The 25,426-nt window shown below is 35.6% G+C and overlaps 1 protein-coding gene and 1 long non-coding RNA gene across 8 annotated transcripts; one reads left to right on the top strand and one right to left on the bottom strand.

Annotated features, from left to right (window-relative positions):
* Positions 1 to 277: 277 nt before the first annotated feature.
* LOC148781565 (uncharacterized) lies at positions 278 to 1,315 on the bottom strand. Its single transcript, XR_016057768.1, has 2 exons — positions 952 to 1,315; positions 278 to 851 (listed from the first exon to the last, which is right to left on the bottom strand). It is a non-coding gene; the product is annotated as an uncharacterized LOC148781565 (long non-coding RNA).
* Positions 1,316 to 3,616: 2,301 nt separating this feature from the next.
* Positions 3,617 to 22,981, top strand: LOC18438098 (NAD(P)-binding Rossmann-fold superfamily protein). Of its 7 annotated transcripts, none has more exons than XR_016056770.1 (14): positions 3,617 to 3,842; positions 4,945 to 5,013; positions 5,215 to 5,328; positions 5,868 to 5,996; positions 8,262 to 8,330; positions 12,388 to 12,540; positions 12,725 to 12,761; positions 13,405 to 13,487; positions 15,096 to 15,170; positions 15,587 to 15,661; positions 15,760 to 17,692; positions 17,803 to 17,918; positions 18,587 to 18,636; positions 22,622 to 22,981. XR_016056770.1 is itself a non-coding variant. In XM_088868578.1 (14 exons), exons 4-14 carry the CDS (start codon positions 5,901 to 5,903, stop codon positions 22,759 to 22,761), a joined length of 981 nt encoding a protein of 326 aa, XP_088724704.1. In that variant the 5' UTR covers positions 3,617 to 3,842; positions 4,945 to 5,013; positions 5,215 to 5,278; positions 5,868 to 5,900; the 3' UTR covers positions 22,762 to 22,981. The 7 variants fall into 7 exon arrangements, 6 of the variants coding, with proteins under 6 accessions (XP_088724704.1, XP_006848352.3, XP_088724703.1 ...); XM_088868578.1 differs by having other exon boundaries at positions 5,215 to 5,278; positions 17,606 to 17,692; XM_006848289.4 differs by having other exon boundaries at positions 17,606 to 17,692.
* Positions 22,982 to 25,426: the final 2,445 nt, after the last annotated feature.

Raw genomic sequence — 25,426 nt, 5'->3', positions numbered from 1 at the left:
ATTCTGAATGATCTGATTCTTTTCCCAGGACTACAGGAAGCATCAAAGCTACCGATAGTATTGACACTCATCATAATTATCAAGGCTCTGTTAACCTGAGGGTAAAAATTTGCCAACGGTATGGGAATATAAGGTTAAGAAGTTAGTTGATAGGATTGGAAAGTTCAAAGGCATGTCAAATAACCCCAAGTGACATACAACTATTTTTGAAACATGTACAGCAAAATGTCTGGTTTACGATTCTCCAAGTGACATATAAGTATTTTTAAAACATATACAGCAAAATGTCTTGTTTAGGATTCAAGGAAGCTTACCAAGCCAAGTAACTCAAGACATAGCCCTTTCATCCTTTTGGGCTCGCTCTTTTAAACGACCTAATGATACATGGGGATTTTCTTGTAGATAATTATGTACCATTATTGATGAAAAAGGAGTCCGGGAAATTAGATCTGGCATTCTTTCGATCTTAAACAAGCAAAAATAAATAAATAAAATAAATAAACGTCTCGTATGCGATTTGCATCACCATTTGCATCTATCCTCCTCCAACCAAGACCTGTAGAGTAGGTGTTGCTTTAACACCTTCCTCCCCATTTCTGCAAAACTCATATGCTGACATGTTCCCTTTGAAGCTCGCCTGCATAAAGAGGTCCCCCCTTCATCTTATCAATGGGCCTGTAGGGAACAAATGTTGTGGCATCTTGAGTAAGCCCGAATTGCATTCAAACGTGTTCAAGGTGATAAGCTTGCTAAGAATATTCAAATATAAGATCGATTTGGGCACACCAATTCACACATGTGGTCTTCACTAGATCATCATCTTCCTCATCGGCATAAGGATACCAAATAAACTGAAAACAGAAAAAAAAATATATCCAAGTCAAAGAAACTAAGCGCATCATTCAAGATGAATGAATTAATAAATAAATAGAGAAACACAAGTCACACTACATTTACAGATAGGATGCAATTTGAAATCGCGCCTTGCTACACCCTGTGGCCTGTCATTAAGGCGCTATGTCAATCTGCGCCCTTCTGTCTTGTGCATGGGGTGCTGTTTCAAGTTGCGCCCTAATGTGACTTGCTCTCTGCAATCAAGGTGCTACTTGCTTTTAACCTGCGATTGAGTTGCTACTCAAAGTTGCACCCTGTGAGATGTGACTGAGGTGCTACTAAAAGTTGCGCCCTCTCTAAGATTGAGTTACTATTCTTAGTCGCACCCTCCGAGAATCGATTGCATCCATTTTCATGTGCTTCCATCATGTAACTGACCCTGAACCTTATGATGTTTATCCAACCAAAATGAGGATCTCCAGAGTTCTGGTCCAAGGCGTATTTGTCTCGATGCTGGTCTACCACTTTCGTATTTTCGGAAGTTTTTTGACATATATGATACCGAATACCTGTAGAGGTTGGCAGCCTAGTGTATTTACAATTTGTGGGTCGTCTTTGACCCGACACTAACATCCACCCTACTTTTCAAGACTTTTGGGGGTATGATGGGCCTGGATACCCTTCCTCCGATTTTAAATGGGCCATTCAGTATGGATATACTTTTATATGATCCAGTGACATTGTGATGTAAAAATACTTGTTAACACATAAAATATAAAGCTTTTGAAAAGGTTCAAGAAAACAACCTTGATAAGAAAATCGTAATTCTAATAAGTGTTAGAGGTTAAGAATATTTTTATAAAGTGGAAAACATTTCTGTAGGGCAAATTATTTTGAGGCAAATGTTCATTTTCTGTAGTGTAAGAGCCGAGTTTTAATTACTCGGCTAAGGCTCAACACTAGGGCACTGCCCGAGCTGAGTAACTCGAGTGGACTCATCTGAGTAGTGTATCAGCCCCAAAAAGGACTAAAACTAACAAAATAAAAAATTTGTTCAAAGCAAAAAAATGGTAAAAAGAAACAAAACGGTGTACAACATTAGAGCTCCAAATAAGCTAGAAAAACTTTATCAAAGATGGAGTTTGGAAAGACTTACTTTATAACTGGAAATAGTTCAGAAAGACTCAAAAAAAGGCAAAAATGAAAACATAGCACATGATAAGAAAGACACACGAATCATCATAAAAGCATCAAAGTTATATAATATTTATACATTGATTTAATGAAACAATATATTTTTTATATTTTTTTTTATAAAATTTCATATCATTAAGTTTGTAGCTAAGAACAAAGCTTAGAAAATAGCGAGTCCACATCAACTAGGCCGAGTTTTAGAACTTCGATTTGAGCTCTAGGTGAGCTAGCGCAGTAGGAATCATGGGATTAAACTCAGCTAATCGCTTTTGCCCCACCTACTCTGATACACCTATTGCAGTTGTCATTAATTGATGCAATTCGTCCATATAATTTGGGAAAGGAATCACTACGTTGATTCAGTGGAATAGGGACTTTCAGTTGGTTTTGGGGTATTGTGAGATCAGTGAGTATAGGTGGCCCAATGAGTTAACAATCAGGAGAGGTTATCAGGGCGTCGGAGTTGAAACAAAAGACTCGGGCCAGGATCTGCTGTACTTCCTATTGGACTTTAATGGCATTTTTCTTGCTCCTTCTCCCTTCTCTTCCCTATTGCTCCGGCCAGTCCTCCCCTTACTGGTGCCACATCTAAACTCTCTTGAATGTATTCATTTTGAATTCTATCCTTTATTGTCTTGCCACTCATCTATCTCAACATCTTCATCTCAATCTTATCCTATGGAGCATTCTACTTCATAAAGCAAAACTTATATTGTAGTTGTCCCGTAGAACTTGCCCTCCAGTTTCATCGGTATACAGTGATCATATCTTCATTTCACCCACCTAGCTTTACTTCCATGTGCGACATCCATTATTAGAAAAACAAGGCGATCTCACTGATAACTACCCGGTTAGATCGGAACCGGTCCGGTTTCGGTGATCAACCGACATTTAAAAATACTCCAAAAATATTTATAGATTCCCAAAAATAAGGAATTTGGTTTGTAATGTTCTTTACATTATGGAAAAGATTAAAAAAAATTTTCATCATTAATACTCACTTTAATTAAAAAATCGATTATTTAAAATCTATTTTTTTCATTAAATTTTAAACTTAATTTAAATGTGTTTTTTTTTAATCATTATTTATATGCTTTTCATATTTTAGTAGATTTCTTTTTGTATTTTTTATTTTATTTTTTAACACTGTTTTGACTGCTAAAGACTTGCTCAGTTAGAATAGTTGAATCGGCCGATTTACCAATTAGGCCAATTAAACTGCTTCTAGGGTCAAGTCCGGTTAACCATTCAAGTTCGATTTTACGAATACTGGCGACATCTTTCTCAATCTCTCAATTTTCCTATATTGACCCAAGATATCGAAAATGAGCTTTTTTAAAAAAAAAATTTTGGCCATCAAATTTAACTACATTTTCATTTTTATTATTACTAAATTTGTATTTCATATACTTTATCTTGATTATTACTTAATTTATATTCCATATTATATGTCTGACATAATATATAATATAATATATATATATATATATATATATTTGTAAAATACAACTATAGCCGTAGCCAGCCAAAACGCGGATCGCACGTGCCGCGATGCTGAGGTAAGTATCTGGAGCGTTTCCGAGCACTCGCAGAGCAATTTACAGAGGGATTGAATTTGTGTCATTGAGATTCTCTCGCTCTTGGGCTAGCTGAAAGCCGTTTTCCCCAACGAAGTGTAGAGATAGAAAGATAGAGCGAGGGAGAGGGGAGAGCAAAGCACAGAAATGGAGGAGGAATTGAAAGCCCTGTTGCAAGAGATCAAAGCCCTGGACCACCTGTCACAAGGTCCCAAGTGTCAGGATGCCATAGCCAATGTATTCCACTCTCTCTTTCTTACTTCTTATTCTTTAGAAATTTAGGTTTCGTATGCCTTGCTTTCATATCTCTGATCTTCATGTATCTTGTATTTCTTTTGTATTTCCTTTCTTTTCTTGTGAATATGCAGATCGTATGGCTCTTTGGGTTATTGACTTGAAATTGAGTAAATTAGTCGATATTTTTCTTTAAATGTTGAGTTTTTGTGATTTTAGGTCAAAGTTTAGAGCTTCATATGAGATCTTTTGCTTATGTTGAACTTAGGGGTTTTAGGTCAAAGTAGAGAACTGTCTATCGGTGCATGTGTTTGTTTATTTTCATGTCTGAGAAATTGTAAATTTTCATTTTCTTTTTTTTTATATTCAGGAGCAATTGTTCAGATGTAACAATGCTGTTGGTCTTCTTTTGGATATTGCAAATATGCTGTATGTTTAGAGAGAGTGAGAGAGAGAGGTTATGAATAGAAATACCAATTCCCATTTTAGAACCATGCCTACATCATCAATTACTTTTGAAAGCAACCAAGGATACATTAATGCTAAACTATGAGTAACTCTTGGGGAAATTGTGTATGACATATGCATCACAAAATCCGAATTAAAGGGAAATTAGGAGCTTTGTGGATAGGTTGATCATGATATGTATTATTTTAAGTAAAAGTATTGATTGATCAATCGTCATATAACATAAGCCATGTTGCAATAACATTTATATTCAGTAACTTATTGATACTTTGGGACATGATAATTTACAACTGATTCTGATCAGTAGCTTGGGGTGAAAGCTTTCACACTGTTATCAAAATTAGAACTGCTTTAAGCTCCATAAGCCTTGGAGTTTACTACTCCTTATATTTTAAGCAATTTGAATTGAGTCATCAGAAAAGTGGATAGATTTCTGATTTCATGTGTAATCCATTTCGCGATGATTTCACTCTAGACATGAACCTGGCCTCTTAAATTATTTTGTATTTTTTGACAAAACTTTGGATTGTGGATTGTTAGGTTTTTGAATTTGAGTCATTCTTTAGGTATCGCCTTTCACTGACCAATGGCTTTAGCTTTACCAACTTTTTTTTCTCCTCTTTGATGATTTGTGCAGCTTCAAAAGCGTGCAGAGTCTGTCGCTAGTTATATAAACTGTGCAAAGATGGGACGTTCAAATATCAAGGTTTTTATACCAGGACACTGAAATCTTCTAGTTCATGTCTAGTGTGCTTCTATTTTTCAGTTGTTTTGTGCTTCTCGCTGACACATGGACATGCACTCATAGTTTTGTTTTTTCTTTAGTTTCATATATGCGCTAACATATGCACTTATAGTTTTCTTTTTTTTTGGTTAATTTCATATGTGCATCAATTAAAAAGAGCAGGATATGAGTTCTGAGGTGGTAGATACCAACCCTTACAGCAGACTGATGGCGCTTCAAAGGATGGGTATTGTGGACAATTATCAACGCATAAGAGATTATTCAATTGCTATTGTTGTGTGTATTTATCTCTCTCTTATCTTTATTGATGCTCTCTTTTTTGACAATTGCAATTAACATCTTTAGTTATGTTATCTGAATTTTCTCTTTTATGGCAAGCTCTTTTGCTCCAATAAGATTGACCAGAATAAGATTCTTTGAAATGAAACTCATCATACGCAAATTCTTGTTGTCCACAGATTTTTTATTTTTATTTTTTTTAAGCATGGATCTTGCACTTTTGAAGGATTGGAATTGACTGTTGACATAGTTATTTGTCTGCATGGGCATGTGATTTTTTGAAGTATTGAATGCATTTTCCATTATTAACATGTAGAATAACTTCCGATAATGGTTTTTTTTAGCAATAATTTTTGTCTTCAGGAAACAATCTTTCTTGTGAGGATAAATACATTTTATGACATTTCATCTATCTTTTTAATAAACAAAAAAGATACGTAATTGAACTTTTCTAATTTAATGAATTAATCAAATAGTTCTTGATAAGTCATAACATGCCATATATTCTTAACTTGGTTGTGTCGGTAATGCTACAGGGAATTGGCGGCGTTGGTAGCGTTGCAGCAGAAATGCTGACAAGATGTGGCATAGGTCGATTGTTGTTGTATGACTATGACACTGTGGAGTTAGCTAATATGAACCGGCTGTTCTTTCGCCCAGAACAGGCACGCTACCTAGTTATTATCCATGGGATTGATTTTGGAATATTGATAATAATGCAAAATAATTTGCATGCTTGAGAACCTGTTAATTTTGACAGGATAATGCAACTGGTGATCTTTTGAGTTATGAAAAAAAAAGGAAAATGTGAAATTCACTGCTTTCTTTTCTTCTTGTTTTACCCCTTTTACTTTTTTCTTTTGTACTCCTTGACCACAAACTAAATTGGTGTCTTAAAGATTTCAAAACCTATATTGAGGAGTAACTTTCTTTCTTTCTTTTGTCTTAGTCAAGTAGATGGATACATTACTTCCCTGAACAAGTGAGATGGTTACAGTGCCATACTAGACGGTTTTATATGTATTTTCAATTCACTTGCATGTGTATTTATGTAATGCACTTATATGAGAAATACTTTATTTGTTAATAGAACGATAAATAAATGAGGATCCATAGTGACAAAGAATTCTATGGAGAAGCTCATGGATTAAGAAGAATTTTCATACTGTTAGTGAATGGGACGTGGCTGCTACCTGGTTACATCTAAATTAGTCAACCCTAGGTACTCTAGATAGGGAATGAGAGGATACCCAAAACAACGGAATGGCATGCATTTGTATCCGGGATACTAGGAAATATCAGTAATCATCATCATTTTAGCCTTTTCCCAATTAATTGGGGTCGGCTACATGAATCCTGGTTCTCCATTCCACTATATTAAAGGCCATATCCTCAGTGAGACCATAAGCACCCATATATTTTCGGACTACTTCCAACCACCTTTTTTGGGCCTACCCCTTGCGCTTTTCAGTCCTTCCACTTGAACTAACTCACACCTCCCAACAAGTATTGTACTTGGTCGGCACCACATATGGCCAGCCCACCTAAGTCTACTCTCTATCATTTTATCGCCTGTTGGTGCCATGTCTAAATTCTCCCGAATGGATTTTTTGTTAATTCTATCCCTTCTTATCTTGCTACTCATCCATCTCAACATCCTCATCTCTGCTACACTCATTCTATGGGTAATGTTGGTTTTTGTCCGCCCAATATTCGACCCCATAGAGCATAGTTGGTCTCACCGCTGTCCTATAGAACTTGCCTTTCAGCCTCATTGGCATCCGGCGATCACATAAAATTTAGTTGCACATCTCCACTTTGCCCGCCCGACTCTAATTCTGTGTGCGACATCGTCCTCGATTTCTCCATTTTCATAGATTATCGACCCAAGATATCGAAAGTGCGGTCTTTTTTGTACATACTATGAGCATTAAATCTAACATAATTATATAACTTTAACTGCAAATCACTATATTTTCCTTATCTATTGTGCACCATTTCTTTGTTTGAGCTTAGCTATTTGCAACTTCTTAGCAAGGCTATAATTTAACTTATTGGGCAGTGGTGATGACCTTAGTTATAAGTAATATTTATTCTATTGTCGTGATGGTTGTCTAACAGAGGAATGGAGTTTAGGCATCGAGGTTGTCGATTTTCTGAACACCTATAAGCCCTGTGGCAGTTTTTGAGCTATGGGATAGATTGTTTGTGGAGGAAAGTATTATTGGAGAAACACATGGCTCAATGCATGCGTCAGATGGGAGACGGAAAGGAAAGGACGGGATAGTAATACGTTAGGGAGCTTGGGGAGTAATTTGTAGGAATATTAGATCAGAGGAATGTCTGTTCTATCTGTGGATGTCTTTTTTTTTTTTGTCGATATATGGTTTGGGGGATCCATGAAATGGACTTTCCTACGGAATGTACAGTTTTTACTTTTTATATTTTTAGATTGTTGAGTATTACAATGTTGTTCATAATACCTTGTGGATGTGAGCTGTATGCCTCCCCTTAGAAGAGATCTAGTTGTGAGTGAATTTGAGGGACTGCATGATGTCCTTGTTGAGATATGTTCATACGATCTTTGTGTTACCTATCTTCTGCTATATATTATACTTGTTGTTGCCACTCAAAAAAAACAAGAAAAAAGAAAGAAAGAAAGAATATGCTTGTTGTTGCCACTTTAAATTAAAAAAAAAAAAAAAAAAAATGAAGAAGAAAAAAACTAAATGACAGTCATATGCTTTCCATTTTCTTGTACTTCATCTGTCCATTTGATTCTCATATCATGTGACATTCTCATCCATTTAAAGTTTTTATTTTCTTGCTTCTTTTTGGTCCTTCAAATGTTCTATGTGGGAGCCCAATTGAAAAAGGCATCTGCCTGTATCAAGGAAACTGAATTATTTTCATTCACTTCACAATTTCAGGTTGGCCTTACAAAAACAGATGCTGCTGTTCAGACTCTTTGGGATATTAACCCTGATGTTGTGCTTGAGGTAAACACCTAGGGCCTGTTTAGATCACAGTTAATTTTATCATGAATAATTTTTTTATTTAAAACTTATATATTCTTCATAACATTACTTTGTTACTTCTTTACTGGGTACTCTATATTCTGTATGAATATTATTTATTACTTGTTTGGTACCCTGATCCAAAACTTCACAAATCAAAAATCAGCCTCACCCTAAGCTTCAAAAGTCCATTATCTCCATTCCAAATCCTACTCACTCTAGTTCTCTTTCTCACTTTAAAACGACATTATCTTCATTTTCTCTCTTGCCCCTTTTCCTCCTTTCTCTCTCTAAAACGCCAGTAAAGTACCACAAATTTCTCCCACAAACTTCTCGCCCCTCTCTCTCTCTCTCTCTCTCTCTCTCTCTCTCTCGCTTTCTCGAGACTTAAAACTTTTTCCTTTGGGGCATGGTGAAAATGTTTGCTTTGAAGAAATAAGAATTGCAGAGAGGGAAACAAAACTTTTTGAAGGTCAGCATAAAAATTTAATAGATCATGAAAAGTAGAAGTTATAAGAAATTAAAAACCCTATTGTAAACTAATTTCATGAAAGGCCCTACTCTATTGGAATCCTGTTCCATACTGAGCCCCTATTCCATTCTTTTAAATAAGCGATGCTCACTTTCCTGCGCTCTTCGTGAACACTAAAAAACAAATCTGAACTGAATCCAAAGCTTAAGCTTTTTGGAGCTGGCTTCCCATTTTCTCTATCTTAAATGCACAATGCAAGATTGCCTCCTCTTTCTCTCTAACAGCTACTCCTTTTCCTCACCCATATACCTTGTTATCTCTCATCCTTGTCCCTGAAAAACAATTTAGCTCGGGTCTTAACTCTCTTCTCCTGAGCTTTCCTTCTCATGCCATGTATGTATCTTGTTGATTACTCATTACAGTCATTCTTGACCTCAATGGTCCCATTTCTGGCGTCAATTGTTTCTACACTAATATAATTTATAGAAGAAAATGGAGGATTCCTATTGTGAGGTTTTCCTTGCATTTGAGGTATGGACACTGGTTTTTGGGGAGAGTTGGTTTGGGGATTTAATGGTGATATTTTGAGGTTCAGGAAAGCGTTTTTAAGACAGCTTGATAAATTATAAGGTGCCAAATGAACCTCCATTTGCAGAGGGTCTTTAGATGGACCAGAATTAGGGCTTTGAAGGGGAGTTGGCCAGCCCTTGATCTGGAGCTTCAGAGGTCTCCATTAGTGGGAAAAATGAACCTGGATTTGCCGAGGTTCCTCCTGTGGACAGGAATTAGGGCTTTGAAGGGGAGCTAAGGACGCTTCTACATAATGAATTAGGGTTTTGTGAAGTTTGAAACTGTGAATAATGGATCTTGATGCTGCAGACCCCTCTCTTTCCAGCTTGTAGATTTTTCTTCATGGATTTTGATGCCCAAGACCGGAAACCCAATTCATAAATAACCATTATCAAGGCCTCTGTAAGGGTCATTCTGTAATTGCAAAGATCATTTGTAGCCGTAATCTTTGGATTTTGGGAAATTGTAGGGTTGATTTATCTCCCATCTCTAAAATTTTGCAGCTCTTCATTTGGAGCAACACCTAATTCTATGGCGAAGTTTACTCGATGGATGCCTAAATTCCAGTTTGAGTCCATTAGTTCTGTAACTGCTTTTTGTCTGGAGAGGTTTTCCAGGGAGTTCTGGTGTTTTCTGGGGAGATTATGGCTCATGGTTGGGGGGATGGAAGGGAGCTCCTTTCCTTGCTCCCCACACAAAAGGATGATGATAAGATATATTACACTCTTTTCTAAAGCAATTAAGTTATATGAAAACAAGCCATGAGCTTCATCATCATCATATGCCTTATCCCAACTATTTGAGGTTGGCTGCACGAATTAATTAATTTCTTGTCAATTTATTCTGAAATCTGGTAACTATTGAACCTTTCAATTTTCTTTCTCTTGTAAAGTTTCTCATCCTTCTAATGCATCAAAAACCTATTTTTGCAATATTTATGTTACTTTAGTTTGAAGAATGCCTTGATATTTTCTTTATTATTACTGATAATAGTAGACAGATAAGCTTTTGCTGTGGGTCAAAGTTCAAATCCTTGAGGAGCTCTTGTTATATACAAGTGTTAGACGACGTTAAACTGAGCTCCCAAATAGCAACTCTTACTTTTACTTGTCATTGCTAAAGTTTCCCAATACAGTATTTATAGCAGAGGTATATGTTAACATACTTTTATGTTCTATAGATGTTGTAAAGCTCATTGTTCTCAACTTATTGCATGTGTTCTACTTTCCCTCACGCAATTCATTTTGGAAGGTGATTGGATGTTGCATGAAACATTTTCTGATGTGCACCCTTGGTTTCATTCAATCAAGTGCCTCATGGAATACTTCATCATCATCATCATCATTAGAGCCGTTTCCCAACTATTTGGGATTGGCTACATGAATCTTGGTCTGTCATTCTACTCTATAAAGGATCGTACCTTTAGTGAGGTCATAAGTCCCCATATCTTTTCTCACTGCTTTCAATTATGTCCTTCCAGGCCTACCCCTTACCCCTTTTGAGCCTTCTACTTGAACCAACTCGCACCTCGTAACAAGTGTTGTGTTGTGTCTACATTACACATGGCGCTCTAACTAAGTCTACTTTCTCTCATCTTATCACTTATTGGAACCACACCTAAGTTCTCCCGAATTTATTCATTTTAAATTTTATCCTTTCTTGTCTTGCCACTCGTCCATCTCAACATCCTCATCTCAGCTACGCATCCTATGGGCCTCATAGAATGCTTAACTTGTGTAAAATCTTTGATGTAGACTTCATTTAAACCATGCTTTATGAATAAAACTTTGGAATTGTACATTCTAGTAATCTTGTTAACTTGGAAATTGTTGCAAATAAAAATCTCTTTGTTAAGTTTATTCTCGATATAGTTCGATCCTCATCAACAGCAGGCAGTGGATCTTGCAGCTCCTTAACGTGATTAAAGTAAGGTTAAATATGCATACTTTTTTGTGTGAAAGAACTGAGTTTATTTTCCAACAAAGATAACGTACTTTCTACCATCTGATTAAAGAGACTAGGACAATCTTTAACGTGTCAAATCATAACTTGGTTACCGTCATATTTGACAAATAAGGTGCCTTCTTCTCTTTTCTGTCCAAAACTTGAAGTCGAAATTTGTGCATTCATTGCACCACTTTCTGGAAATCCAATAACACGTATGTGCTTCCATTTACTACCCCCCTGTAAGTCATGTGTTTTGAAATAGGCTTGCCTAGACTAGTACTCGTGGTTATTGATTTTCAACTAAACAATTACCATACTTTCATCTGGGTTTTGTAGGTAGAAACGAATGGCAATCAAAGCAAATAGGATGTGGAATCAAATTGACTTTTGACATTGTTGTTGTAACCTTAATTGCTTTGCTCATATCAAACCTACTTCCTCATTTAATGGTCTTTTTCTAATAATGTTAGGTTCCCTAGCCATATAATCATTCAATGGGGATTCTGATTCTTCATGTTGTTGGCATGTATAGGCAATTCATAAGTAGTTCGATATATTATATTATTTTTTATAGAAGTTTAATTTGTTCCTCATCAATATCTATTCTTTGTGGTTCATAGACAAATGAGCTTTGCGGATAACATAGTAAAGGGATTGTCTTAATCTATATCCTAAGGAGCTATGTTCATAATGCCCCAACTTGTTCGAATTATGGTTAACACTTTTGCAGATTCAACTTCTTGTTTTTTGAGAAGAGTTTTCTTTATGCACATTTAGCTCAAGTTCAATAAATGAAGCAAGGAATTTAATACTCTTGATTGGAAATTCTTGAATTCATTAGCCATCCTTATTGTTGCTCTTTTAAGTAGTTTCTTTGTCTCATTTACATGCTGTGAGAGGTTCTTATTCTTTATTGACTCAGAAAATTAAGAAGGAATTGATCCACACTCCCCCCCCCCCACACACACACACACACCCGTACCTGCCATGACATTGTGCCTTTTTTGATAAATTCATCCATCCTTACAGTTGCTTTTCTTGTATGCATAGAGCTATACATTGAATATCACAACTGTGAAAGGTTTTGAGACCTTCATGGAGAGCTTAACGAAGAAAGATTTTGGATTAAGCGATAATGGTAGTGGAGTTGACTTAGTGTTGAGCTGTGTGGATAATTATGAAGCTCGCATGGTCGTAAATCAGGTAACTTTTACTGTTCTATGAGAATATAAACTATTGAATTCCTTATCTTTTTCCATGAAAATTTTATGAAAATAAAATATTTAGTAGCGGCTACTAAACATGACCCATCAAGGCCCTCACAAGCATTTAATGCTGAGATTTAGAGGAATTTAATCTTATAATTGACTTTATTATGCCAATGCAGGCTTGCAACGAGCTCAATCAGATATGGATGGAGTCCGGTAAGAGACCCATGTCGCTTAATTATTTCAGTTTGTCATAAGATACATGTTATTCTTTATGTGTCAAGGTTGCTTGTCTCCATTTATGACTGTGAAAATTGGTTTTAAGCTTTTGTACCTTGTATCTGTATAAATTCAAATAATTACAGGAGTGAGTCACAGGTATGGAGGCACAAAGCCGCCATTTGTATTCATTATTTCCTATCTATTTCACTGAGTTCATTCCTAAGCAATATGCGTGAAATCCATAAATACCTTTGGTGTTGAGAGTTCCCATTCCTCCACCGTGTTACATCTAAAGAGTTTCCCCTCAAGAATCCCGAGCCCTTCAAAACTTGCTGAGGAAATCTGATCCACAAATAATTTGTGTGCTTCAACCCTTGGGAAATCTGGAATTCCCAGTGGACTCATGTAACACTCTTAAGAGTGTCGAATAGTAGTAGAGCACCATGTCTCAATTCTTGAACCTTAGGTTGTTCAAATCCTGTGATTATTACCATAATAATAATAATAAAAGAATCTATGACATAATTAGTGTATATTCCATGTTAATGATGCTAGGACCGCTGCACTTCACTTATTCTTTATCTTTTTATTCAATGGTTTGGAAAAATGATCTTTCAAACTGTATGTTTTTTGGCAGGTGTGTCTGAAGATGCTGTTTCAGGTCATATTCAATTATTGATTCCTGGTGAAACAGCTTGTTTTGCATGTGCTCCTCCTTTGGTAGGTCCATGATATCGTCTCACGAAAGCTGCCAGAGTCACAATTTCTTCTTTTTCCAGCCATTTAATTTCATATGCTTGGCTTGACATTGGTCTAACCATAACCATGTGGACATAGGGCTTTCTACACTGCTTAGTGTTTGATATCATTAAATTCCATTTCCTCTCTTTTACGCATCTTTACTTAGAATACCAAGTGCATGGATCTGGTCTTCTATGCGAAATGTGTTCTTAGTGAGCAAAAATGGTATCAGTGTGACTTACCCACTGGTTCCAATACAGTTATATGGAACGGAACTACATTTTTCGTATGGAAAGTTTAAAATCAAAGCACAAAACTTCAACATCTATGCCCTATGGCTTTTCCTAGTTACGCACTTCCCTATAGGATAGAAGAATGTAATCAATAGGTGGCTAGCCCAGCAGCTTCACTCTGCTGCGAGCCACCCACAAGGTTCATTCCCCTTTGTTATCTACTGTGTCAAGCTTAATTGTGTGCTAGTTTGATTGTTCTGTTTGCAGTCAATGCTCTGAGGGAACACTAGGAGACAAGCAATGAACCATAATATTTTTCAAAAACTGAGAAACTCGTTAGTCTTCCTAAATAGCATCCCTTGTATGGTGGTCTCTGTAGTTAAAGTCCTAGCTCCTAACTCCTAAACACAGTAAATTCACTGCACTGCAAGTTATGCAAGCAAATAGCACATATCCTGTTGTCGGGAAAACACCATCCCATGTCTATAACCAGCATATATCTGAATAATTCAGTAGAAATAACTATTGTATGGTGTTTACTGTGCTTTCTATATTTGAGGATATTAAAATATGTTATCTGCATTCAAGTATGGTAAATTTTCTTAGTTTCTGTTTCTTATCTTTAGAAAGGTGTCAAGGGCTGGATCGAATAGCCTACATGTTAGGAATTCACTCATTTTGGTTGAGACGGAGGAATTTTGTGCAGCTCACCATTTTTAAAATCTAGTATCTTTCTTTTCAATATTCAATATCTGCTGCTGGCTTAATGGAGATGTTTTGACAACAATGTTCAGGCTCATCACCTTGAGAAGTTCACTTTGAACAATTGGTTATTATTACTAGAGTGGAACAAATTTATGTGGATAAAATAAAATGACATTGTATGGAGCCAATCAAATGTGTGTTTTGGAAGTTAGTTAAGTAACTTCATAGGGCTTTCTCCTGTGATGTAATCTCTTGCCTCCTAATAATGCACAGCACTTGATCCAACTTCTTTTGATGGGGATCAGTCAATCATCCAGCCATTCTTCCAAGGGCTTTCCTATGCTTGCCCTTTTTAGCAATGGATACACATCTTAAAACTATTTTCCTTTTCTTTAACCACTGGTGTGATATATACATTCATGAATTGCATTTATCTCTTACTGTTCAGACAGCATCGACGATGCTGATAAAGCAATAAAAAAAATGCTGCACCATGTCCCAAGTTCAAATCCTACTTCTGAACTAACCCACAAAAAGATACACTGATGTGAACTGTAGAATTGACTTGTAGATTATGTGAGAGAACAATACTAGTATCTTATCAGTTTGGAACGATACTGTGGAAAATTTGATAACTCTTTCTATCCAGGTTGTTGCTTCAGGAGTGGATGAACGTACGCTGAAACGTGAAGGCGTTTGTGCTGCATCTTTACCAACCACCATGGTGAGGACTATATCTCATTTGTCACGATTCATTATTCTGCATAAATATCTTTGATGCCTCATTTTCACCATTTCATCCAAATGGGCCGTTAGTTTAGTTCCACATCAGCCTGATAAAATGTAATTTAGTTCGTGCATTATAAAATCCAATGTGGAAGAACTCTTCCTCAGGAAGATATTAATCAAGTTCATGCATTATACATTGCTTAGATGCGGGCTGTTAGATTTATAGACGTTAGTATTTTGCAGGTTTTCCACAAATAGCCATTACTTTCTGTGTATTTCTAAATCTCTCGTATATGACTGTGTTTCTATTGTAATATTTGACTTGCATAGCTCCTGATGAATGGTTTTTACTGCTTCAATTATTTTATGCATCAAATATCTTTTCAGACTGGTGTTTTGCCTCTCTTGTAGGGTATCGTGGCAGGACTTTTAGTTCAAAATGCGCTCAAATTCCTTCTTAATTTTGGACAAGCATCCAAGTACTTGGTAAATTGTTTGTCCTCCCATTTCTTTTTACCACCTTTTCAAATGTTTTCTGTTGCTATTGCAATAAAACTTCCAATATATTTATTTATTTTTTGAAGGGATGTGGAAGAGATGAAGCTTTCCAGTTCGATTGGCTGATAGTATCATTCGTTCATTCTTTATCTTCACTAGTTCCGTAGGAAAAATTATTTATAGCTTGTCTAGCCTGCATCAGATGTCCTTGACTGGCATCAGCCGTAAGGTTAAAGATCAAGTTATTAGAACTGACCTTATCTCTGGCATCAACTAGCTGGGTGAGCACATTGCTTTTTTGGAGGCTGAGCAGTACAAAGGGCCCCTCCTCTTGGTGCAGTCCGAGAACAAGCATTATTGCCTTTTGTAGTGTGTAGCCAGGAAACTTTGACTTGTTCATTCCATTCTTTTGTTGGATAGCTCTGACTACAGCTTTGGCTGCTATCCTTATAGTCAATACTTAGCTACCAGTCTGACAGCTAAGCTTTTGTCGTAATGCATGATAGTAAATTGTATTCAACTGAGCTTTTGTAAATGATTAGAATTTAGAATATTTTACTAATTGTTTCGTAGTATGCAACGTTACAAGGATACAGAGATGAAAATACATTTCTGACTCTGATTTAAAGAATCTTCATAGCAAAATTTTGGCAAGATCAGTAGAACACATCCCATACACACACGTGTGTGTGTGATTTTTTAATAATAAAGTGTAACATTGAAAAATTATGGCTGCCATTCAAAGGTACATGTGTAAATCATAAGGCACATGCGCCCCGCCCATGCATGTGTTACAAAATGGACATGTGTGTCTTGTTCATTGAATCCGTGGACTCATGTACCCACATACCAAGCACATGTCTGAAAATCCAAAAGAAGAATTTTCAAGACGTGCATGTCGATACAGATTTGCTGGTCTATATGTGCATCTTACGTATCGACATGTAGCAGATTCTCCTCAGTGCAAGCAATTGTTGCCGTTACTTAGGCAGGTTCATAAATTTTCCTCGATTATGTACCTGTTGTGTGGACTATAATGGTATTTCAACTACCAAAGCTTATCAGCTAAATTGTGATCCATGCCACTTGCTTTTCACTCTTTCTATTATTCACACTGAATCATGACCATGTTTGGAAATTTCGTCTAGCTCAAAAGTTTCTTTATTATGTTTCTTCTTGTGAACTGTAATAACATTTCAACTGGTAATATCTTATCAGCTATTTGCTGATCTATGCCACTTTTTGTATTCTTTATAGAACTGAATAATAACTTTGAATTATTCATAAAGATTGTGAAACATGTTATTCTCCTTAGTGACAGAAAAGAGAAAACATTTGTTATCCTGCTTTAGGGGCTGAACTTAACTTTTTTATTTTGGAGATATAGAACAACATATAAGTTATCATGCTTGCATGTCCTTCATTTGAGTCTCCAACAATTATTCCAATAATTACATATCCGATTTGACCCATGGACGAATATGCAAGCATACATTTCATGCTTGTTTGAGTAATAGCAACAGCTAGGATTTCTAGAAGAAGATGCCATTCGTTCGATGAGAAATAGAAAGGAATATCGAAAATTCGAGTGCCTAACGCTGAAGCAGCTACTTTCGAAGTAACAGAAAGAATAGCAACGACTGGAGTGGGAGAATAGCAACGACTGGAGTGGGAGAGTCAGAGTCGAAAAGAGAATTCCTCACTTCTTTCTCTCATTCAAAACCGTGCATGAAACTTTCATCTTTCATGGCTCCTAAGTGATAAAAGAAAGAAGATGAGAAACATGTTATTCTCCTCAATGAGCAGAAAAGAGAAAACCTTTGTTATCCTGCTTTAGGGGCTGAACTTAACTTTTTTATTTTATTTTTCCAAGTAACTTTTATGTTCAGTTCAGTTAATGAACGAGTCTGTGATAGAATACCTGATTGACAGGGATATAATGCTCTTAAGGACTACTTCCCAACCATGGATTTGCGCCCAAACCCACAATGCTCTAACTCAGTCTGCCTAGAGCGCCAGGTACATGCATCAGTTCTATTGATTTTCTTACCAAGATGTTAAATATTCTGCTTTGTACAGGTGTGCTTTAAATCTGATATATGATTTTGGAGCTGATTACCATTCTGCAGAAAGAGTATATCAAAATGAAACCAGTTAGAGATGTTGCAGCTAAAGCAAAGATGGAAGCTGAAGCTTCAAATAGTGAAGAAGCTTCACTTCATGCCGATAACGAATGGAGCATCAGGTATTTCAGTTTGGATAAGGTTCAAATGTTATATTATCTTGCAAAAAGGAGGTTTCCATCGTGGCGACTCCAAAATAAGGCACAGGGCTGATATGTCCATACATGTTTTTAGAACAAAAATATAAAAAAATAAAGGACGAAAAGCAAATGTTGAGAGGGAAAATATGAAGATTTGCAGCATTGCTAAAACTAAATGATTGTCTGATGTCCTTCTTCTTTTTTTGGTTTGTGTTGCAAAATGCCAAGAATCTTCTCATCTTGGTTTAAGATGAGTTCGATAAGAATCATGACATAGTTCTACCAAGATCACCGAGAAAACGTTGGTAACTTTTCCTGATGTAAGCAAAGGGATTTGAAATGGATTTAGCATATTACCTTACATCAACTAAAAATGTTAGAAAGGATGAGCCTTGTGGTGTGATGCCTAGATTGGACAGATTTTGACTTTGTCGCAATCATGCTGGCATTCTCTTGGTATAAACTTTGTGTTCTGGTCAATTGGGCAACTTTGGATAATAATGAACCTTGACCCTATGATGGGTTTGTCATCATGGATTTAAATAAGATAAACATGGTGCTGTGTTCTCTTCCAGCTGTTGGCAGAGGATGTCCCATAAAGGTTTAGGTGTTTATATTTTAGAACTAACTTTGTGGTGTTTTGTTTACAGTGTCATTGATGATTGCAATTTGGACAACACAATTACTGGAAGAGATTCAGGTCACCTTTCTTTCTTCTTTGATCACTTAGTTTTGATTATTAAGCTCTGTTTTATTGTCTCATAATGCTAAAGCATACCATAGGGGTCAATTGCTTCATATAGTAGGCTTAAACAGACTGTTAGCATGATTTCCTACTCTGGTTCCATATGTACATAGACATGCCTGAATGCATCTACATCTTTATATAATTTTATTTCCTAATCTTATTGCATATGTTGAAGCATCTTATTTTTATAGATTTGGTAGTTTCTCTGTTTAACCGTGACATCACAACACTGAGACTGCATCATCTGAATTCACTGCTTCTATGATTTTGGGCAAAATCTCTGAATCGAGTGACCAGCTTATATCCTAGAAAAATTGGTTACAGCCGCATATTGCGGCCAAACAGTAAAGCAAATCAACAACCCTTATTTTGAGGAATTGAATGGCAATTTGAACATTAGCCATCAAAGGCAGTTCATGAACATATTCCTTTAGCACATATTGCACTACCGTTTTCGTATAAATCTACACAAAGCTGTATGTAAGAGTAGCATTCTACTTAGTATCTAGAAGGGTGCCTTGTTGTCATATAAATCTACACAGCTGTATGTAAGAGTAGCATTCTACTTAATATCTAGAATGGTGCCTTGCTGTCATTATGGATGCTTCCTAAAAGAATCTGCATATATTTACTTGGAGTCCACTTTTGTCGATAGTACACAGGAACATTAGGGCCGTGTTTGGATGGTACTTGTTATCACCGATAATTCATTGTTTCAACCCTTGAGAACGAGTTATCTATTGTTTTGTTTTGTCCATCATAAAGTTATTTGAGATAAACTTATACATAGTCTTCTACATAAGTTTACCTATTTGAAAAGCTGTTTTTACTCTATTCAAATTTGCCGAACATCACATGTTTTTGGCTAGAAATAGCTAAAAATAGCTGGAAGTTATTGAAAAATTAAATATTTTAAATAAGGTTATACATAACACACGATATGTACTATCAGCTAACAAAATAACTTTATCCAAAGTTTATTAATTTTTTATAAGATAATATATTCCAGACATAGTTAAGGGAACCTTGTGGGTAAAGTGATGATCCCGCTCCGGAACCTCAATCCCATGGTTCTTGCAAGGGATCTTGTAGGGCCCCCGTTTGTTAAATTTTGGGATCTCGCTCCCAAAGAAAGGGTACCATGTTCCATCCATCAGTGGAATCCAATTTCATTTCGAAATAGATCCCCGCTCTCATCAACTATGGTCCAATGTTTTGGTATATTAAAATCTTTTGTTCCATGTTTGTGGGTTCTACTTTCATTGACGGATGATACTAGGTTAGAGATTGCCATTGTCCGAAGTTCCCATAATTTAGGAATCTCAAGTTCTATGATGTTAAAATCCAGCCCCTTTTTCGCATAGCACGAAGTTCGATTATTTTAGATTCTTAATTTAAACTAGGCATAGTCTAGAGTGACCCATTGTTTTATTAAATCCTATTGTGTAAGTCACCCCTCTTAGTTGTGAGAATATATAATTCATTTAAAATCTTATATTTATGATGTCCTATTGTTTTAGAGTCTTAAATCTGATTACAATTGTGAGATGAGAATATATGCTTTCATTTCAAGCTTACTTTTACATCAGTCAGAGAGAGAGAGTAGTAGTTCATGTTGTCCTCGTGCCCCTTCGAAGAGCCAGCCTTTGAGAGACAATGGAAGCAAAGGAGGCTACATTCGAAGAAGATGACTCTTGAGTGGTAGGATTATGGGTTGCCAACGACTCAGAGGGAAGTGCATACCAAACTTGTGTCATGGCTTGAAGATGTAGTGGTCCATGAAAAACTGACTCATAGAGCTACATAATTAATCTGTTGTTATTCACACAAAAATAAATAAATCCATTGTTAAGGACCAGGGGCACTTGATAAGGGATCCCTGGTAAATGGCACTTGCGGACCTTGGGACAATCAGTTGAGGACCTTGATTCCTATACTTTAAGATTCTCGATTTTAGAACAGGAGGAACCCTGTTATACGACATACTTAAAACTCGATTCCTTAACCAAGAGAACTCATACTGGCTCTATTTACAACGTCATTTTTTTGTATAGCAGAGCTTAGATTCCTGTGAGTCAAAACATTGAACCCATTGACATTGGATCCCTCTCCTTGTCTTGTTCATTGTACAGACAACGATCATAAGCCCTGGGAGCTTCCACTATAAGGCGGTTTGGCGAATCTCGAACCAATCCTGCTCCCACCTCCAACAACTATGATTCCAGATGAAATTAATTGTTATTCAAACAGGCACTACATATGTTCAAACATCTCCAAAGGGTCTTTTGTCCTTGTCCTCCTTGGAGCTTACACCTTAATCTAGATTTTCCTGGAGTGGTTACTCGGAATCTCTATAGAATGGCCTGCTTTTTGTGTATTCATGGCCTCATTGTTGTTTGTTTGGAAAGAGACAATATCTTGTTACCAAATCAAATGTGAAATAGAATATGTTGACCCGATTGCAGCAGATTATTTTGGTTTTTGAAAAGCAAATAGAGCTATTTTAGCATATAACTAATATTCCAGCTAAACCAGGAAAATCATCAACAGTTGGCGTTCAATTGTCATGTGATATAAAAAATCAGTCACTACAGCTTGCTGTAAATTTCATTAACACTTTAAACATCTTTAGGATCAAAATCTCGTGATGCATAAAAGAAGCAAGACCCAAAATCGATTTGATTGTTGTGAACATCATCCAAGAGTTCTAATCAACCTAAAGAAAATTTCCAGCAAGAATATTTAAATCAAAACTCCATGTAAATCGTTTCAAATGACTATGAATGATGTCAGGTGGGGTTCTTCTTGTGCATGCAACTTTTCCACAACTTTAAGTAGTATTTTGATTACAAAAGATGAGCAAAACCATAGAACATACTCACCATATTTGTAGAGTCTTGGAGGCCCTGTTATGTTGTTTTCCTAGAGCGAACTTATTGAGAAAGAGCTTGCCATCAGTAGAGTGCATGAGAGAGAAGAGAAGGTTGTGAAAACTGAAAACCAAAGTAGGAAATAATCTAGAGAGGTGAATCAAGGAACACAATGCTGTTATTTATCCCGTGACACTGTGGGGCTTTCATAGAGCTAAGGTATAAGTCCCTGTACCCAACACCTTGGGAAAAATAAAAGAGAGAGGTTTTAGAGAGAAAGAGATCTTGTGCAATGTGCCCTAACCACTCAAAAACCTTTCCAATCAATATGTATAACCACTTAGATAAGAGAAAGATGACACTTGCAGAGAAGAAAACAAACGAAAAAGAAAAACTCTTCTTATTTTACTTGTTTCCCTTTTAAAATATTTTCCAAGGGAAATGAAAAAAATAAAATCCCTCTTATTTTTCAAATATTTCAGAATCCATTTTATTTTCTTCAATCGAATATAGGTTGTGTCCATTATGGTGATGGTTTTTGGCTTCGACTGCCACCAAGAGTGGGATCTCCATCTTCTCTTGCTTTTCTCTATGGATATAGAGCTGACAATATTTAGAATGCTCATTGAGATTGATTTCCATGTCATTATTGAGAATTTTGGAAGACTGATCACTCTGCTACATATTTCTACACATGAACAATTCGCAGATGTGTTCACCAAATTGTTTTTTTTTTTTGGGGGGCAAACACTAAACTGATTATTCTGGTTTGGTATCTATTTTTTAGTCGATAAAGAAAATTTTTCCTTTTGAATTATCAAGAATTTAATGAGAAAAGAAAAACTTTCTTTTATCTTAGAACAACGAAGTATTTCTCAGTCTGCCACATGTACAGAAGTGAAAACATACCTACTTTGGAAGCGGGTATCTTCCTTGAACATTTCCACTGCTTGCATTAGCAGATAGATGGGAAATTCGCTTGATACCCATATCCCTCTGCAAGGGCCTTTCCTATGATCAACTTGGAATTAGCTTCTATTTCTAATCCGCGTTGTTCTTTACTGCAGAAAGTCTTCCAGAAGGTCTTGCACGGGAACTTCCAGATGCTGATGATTTACAAAGGCCACAAACAACTGAAGACACGGTAGCTTTCACAGGTGATCTCGAGGATCTTCAAAAGCAACTTGATGCTCTAAATGCAGCTTGACTCCAATACTGACCATTGCGATTTTGTTTGCTTTCCCACAATTTTGAAACTCAAATGAGATAATAGTGCTCAGAACAATATTCCTGAAAGAGAATACAAGAAAAACAAATATCATAATTATAATGGGGTTCACGATTAGTGTTGGGGACTTGAGGGCCATGATGAAATGTAAGGTTCATATCCTTGCTATCATTACTAAATGGAAGCATCTACAAAACTCTAATAGGTGCGTTCTACAGTACTTCACCATTATATTTCATCACCGTTCAAAGTTCATTTCACGGTATTGAATTTTTATAATTATTGTATTGTCAAAATAAAATATTAAAAAAATAATAGACAAAATAAAATGACAATTACATTTGAAACTTTAGAGGGGTATTTTGTATAATTTTTTCATTCAAATTATTTGTTTTATATTTTATTCATGTGCATCTCATTAAGGCACACACACCTACAAAATTTCAGATCATTATAATTTATAAAAATAAAAAAAAAAATTAAAATTCAAACACTATCAGCTATCTGTGACCTTGTGATAAACTTTGAACGATGATAAAGCTGTAAGTGAAGTAATGTAAAACTTCACATATAGGCATTTTGTAATGTTTTCCTTACTAAATGGATAGAAGCCATACCTATAGTAGCATTGGTAGTGAAAAGTAGCTCGCATGATCCCTATAGATTGAGCTTGATTTGGACCAATGTTTTAAAACTCTGTTGGGGGTGGATTGTTTACCTACAAATTCGTGTCGGATTCGTGGATTAGCGAATCGAAATGGGTATGGATAAGTTCGAATTAGTGATCTAAATTTATTTTTTTAATATGGATATAAAAATATTAAAATTTAAAAATTAAATAAAAATTAAAAATAAAGGTTTACATGAATTTAAAAAATAAATAAATGAGAACGTGGAGCATTTCAAGGGGGAATTTAGTTAAAACCCGTACCATCTTAGGATTGGTTCGGTCCGGACCAAGTATATCTGGATCAGCGATCTAGAACGAAAGTCACCGGGTTTTAAAATACTGATTTGGACATGGCGATAGCTATATTACCTCGGTAGTACTTAGAAAAAATTTCATCATCGGACAAACATATGTAACGTTATCTTTCTTTTTGCCCATTGCACAGCAGCAACCTCCTTTCTTTTTTCTTTCGTCTTTTTCCTCTCACTGTTTTTTTTAAAATTTTTTGCCATTTGCAAATTACTGCAGTTGGCAACATTTTTGTCGATAAGTGGGGTTTGAGTCCTGGAGTTGCACCTGGGAATAGTGGCATTGCAATTACACCTGAGCAATTAGGGCTACCAACAGGCCAGCCCAAAAAAAGCCTGAAACCTTTTCAGCTCAGAATGGCCAATCCCGCATTCGGCCAAAAAATATGTTTTCCAGCTGTACATGGGGCCAGCGCAGCCCAAATGTAACCTTTTTTGTTTTTTGTTTTTGGAGATCTCTCACTTCACAATTCTTTTATGGAAAAAGTTTCTACAAGGATGCAACACAATGTTGAAAAACCATTGATCATGTCACTATTGAGATGCATGACCATGAAAAATAAAAAGAATTTAAGTCTTAGAAATACTGTATTTTACAATATATTATCTACACCGTCCATTTTCAAGACTTTCATATGTTTATAAATCTATTTGATTTTAACCATTTTTTAAATTTAAAATTTTATAATTAGATATAAAAATAGATTTTGAGATAATCCTAAGAACATTTTATATCAAAATTATGTACCATGATAAAATTTGAAGGTGCACCTTAGAGCTACGAATGCATCTGTATGACAACTGCATCCTTCTTTTATATATATCCTTTTGTAAACCCCAAAATGATTAGTCTCCAAGGTCCCAAAAAAAAAAAAATTTCTTAGTCGAAAAAACAACTCCTAATGACATTCATCCATCTCAATACATAATAAATAAATAACATTCAAGTGAAAAAAAAATTCTCAATTTCACAAACCCACTTTCTCCTATATTTAGAAAGTGGGTTTATGAAATTTTACATCACGATTTCACAAAGTTTCTCAAGTATTTTGGTCAATTTATTTTTTTTATATTATTTTTTTATATTTTTATTAGATTCACCTATTTTAAAAGAATAGACACCTAACATTTCAAGTGATTTGGATTTGTAGAAAAAAACAATAAAAATTCAAATACAAAATGATGTCGTAACTATCAGATCAACCTAAATTCAATTTAAACCTTTGGTTGATATTGTTAAGTAAGCAGTCTGGTTGATTCTATCATTATATATATATATGGTGCGGTTTCTATAAGGATGTAACTTTAAACAATCCAATTAAGGTGCACCTTAAAAATTTATCATAACATGTAATTTGTTATAAAAAATTCTTAGTATTATCTTAAAATCTATTTTCATACCCTAATTAGAAAATTTTAAATTTCAAAAATAGTTAAAATCAAGTAGATCTATAAATATATGAAAATCTTGAAAATGGACGGTCTAGATAATGTGTTGCAAGATGTACTTTTTTTGGGACTCAAAAACTTTTTTTTTTCATATTCATACATCACAATGTCGAGATGATCGATTAGAAGGTTTTTTCAACATTAAAACAATATTTTTGATAGATTTTTCAGGTGCATCTATAATTCTACATTCAAGGTCTTTTATATATATATATAT

This window comes from Amborella trichopoda, chromosome 6 (assembly GCF_054954075.1).
Source record: "Amborella trichopoda isolate Santa Cruz 75 chromosome 6, AtrichopodaSantaCruz75HAP2 v2.0, whole genome shotgun sequence".
Taxonomy (NCBI): domain Eukaryota; kingdom Viridiplantae; phylum Streptophyta; class Magnoliopsida; order Amborellales; family Amborellaceae; genus Amborella; species Amborella trichopoda.
Note: the sequence above shows the minus strand (reverse complement) of the source record. Positions and strands in the feature narration are given on the sequence as shown.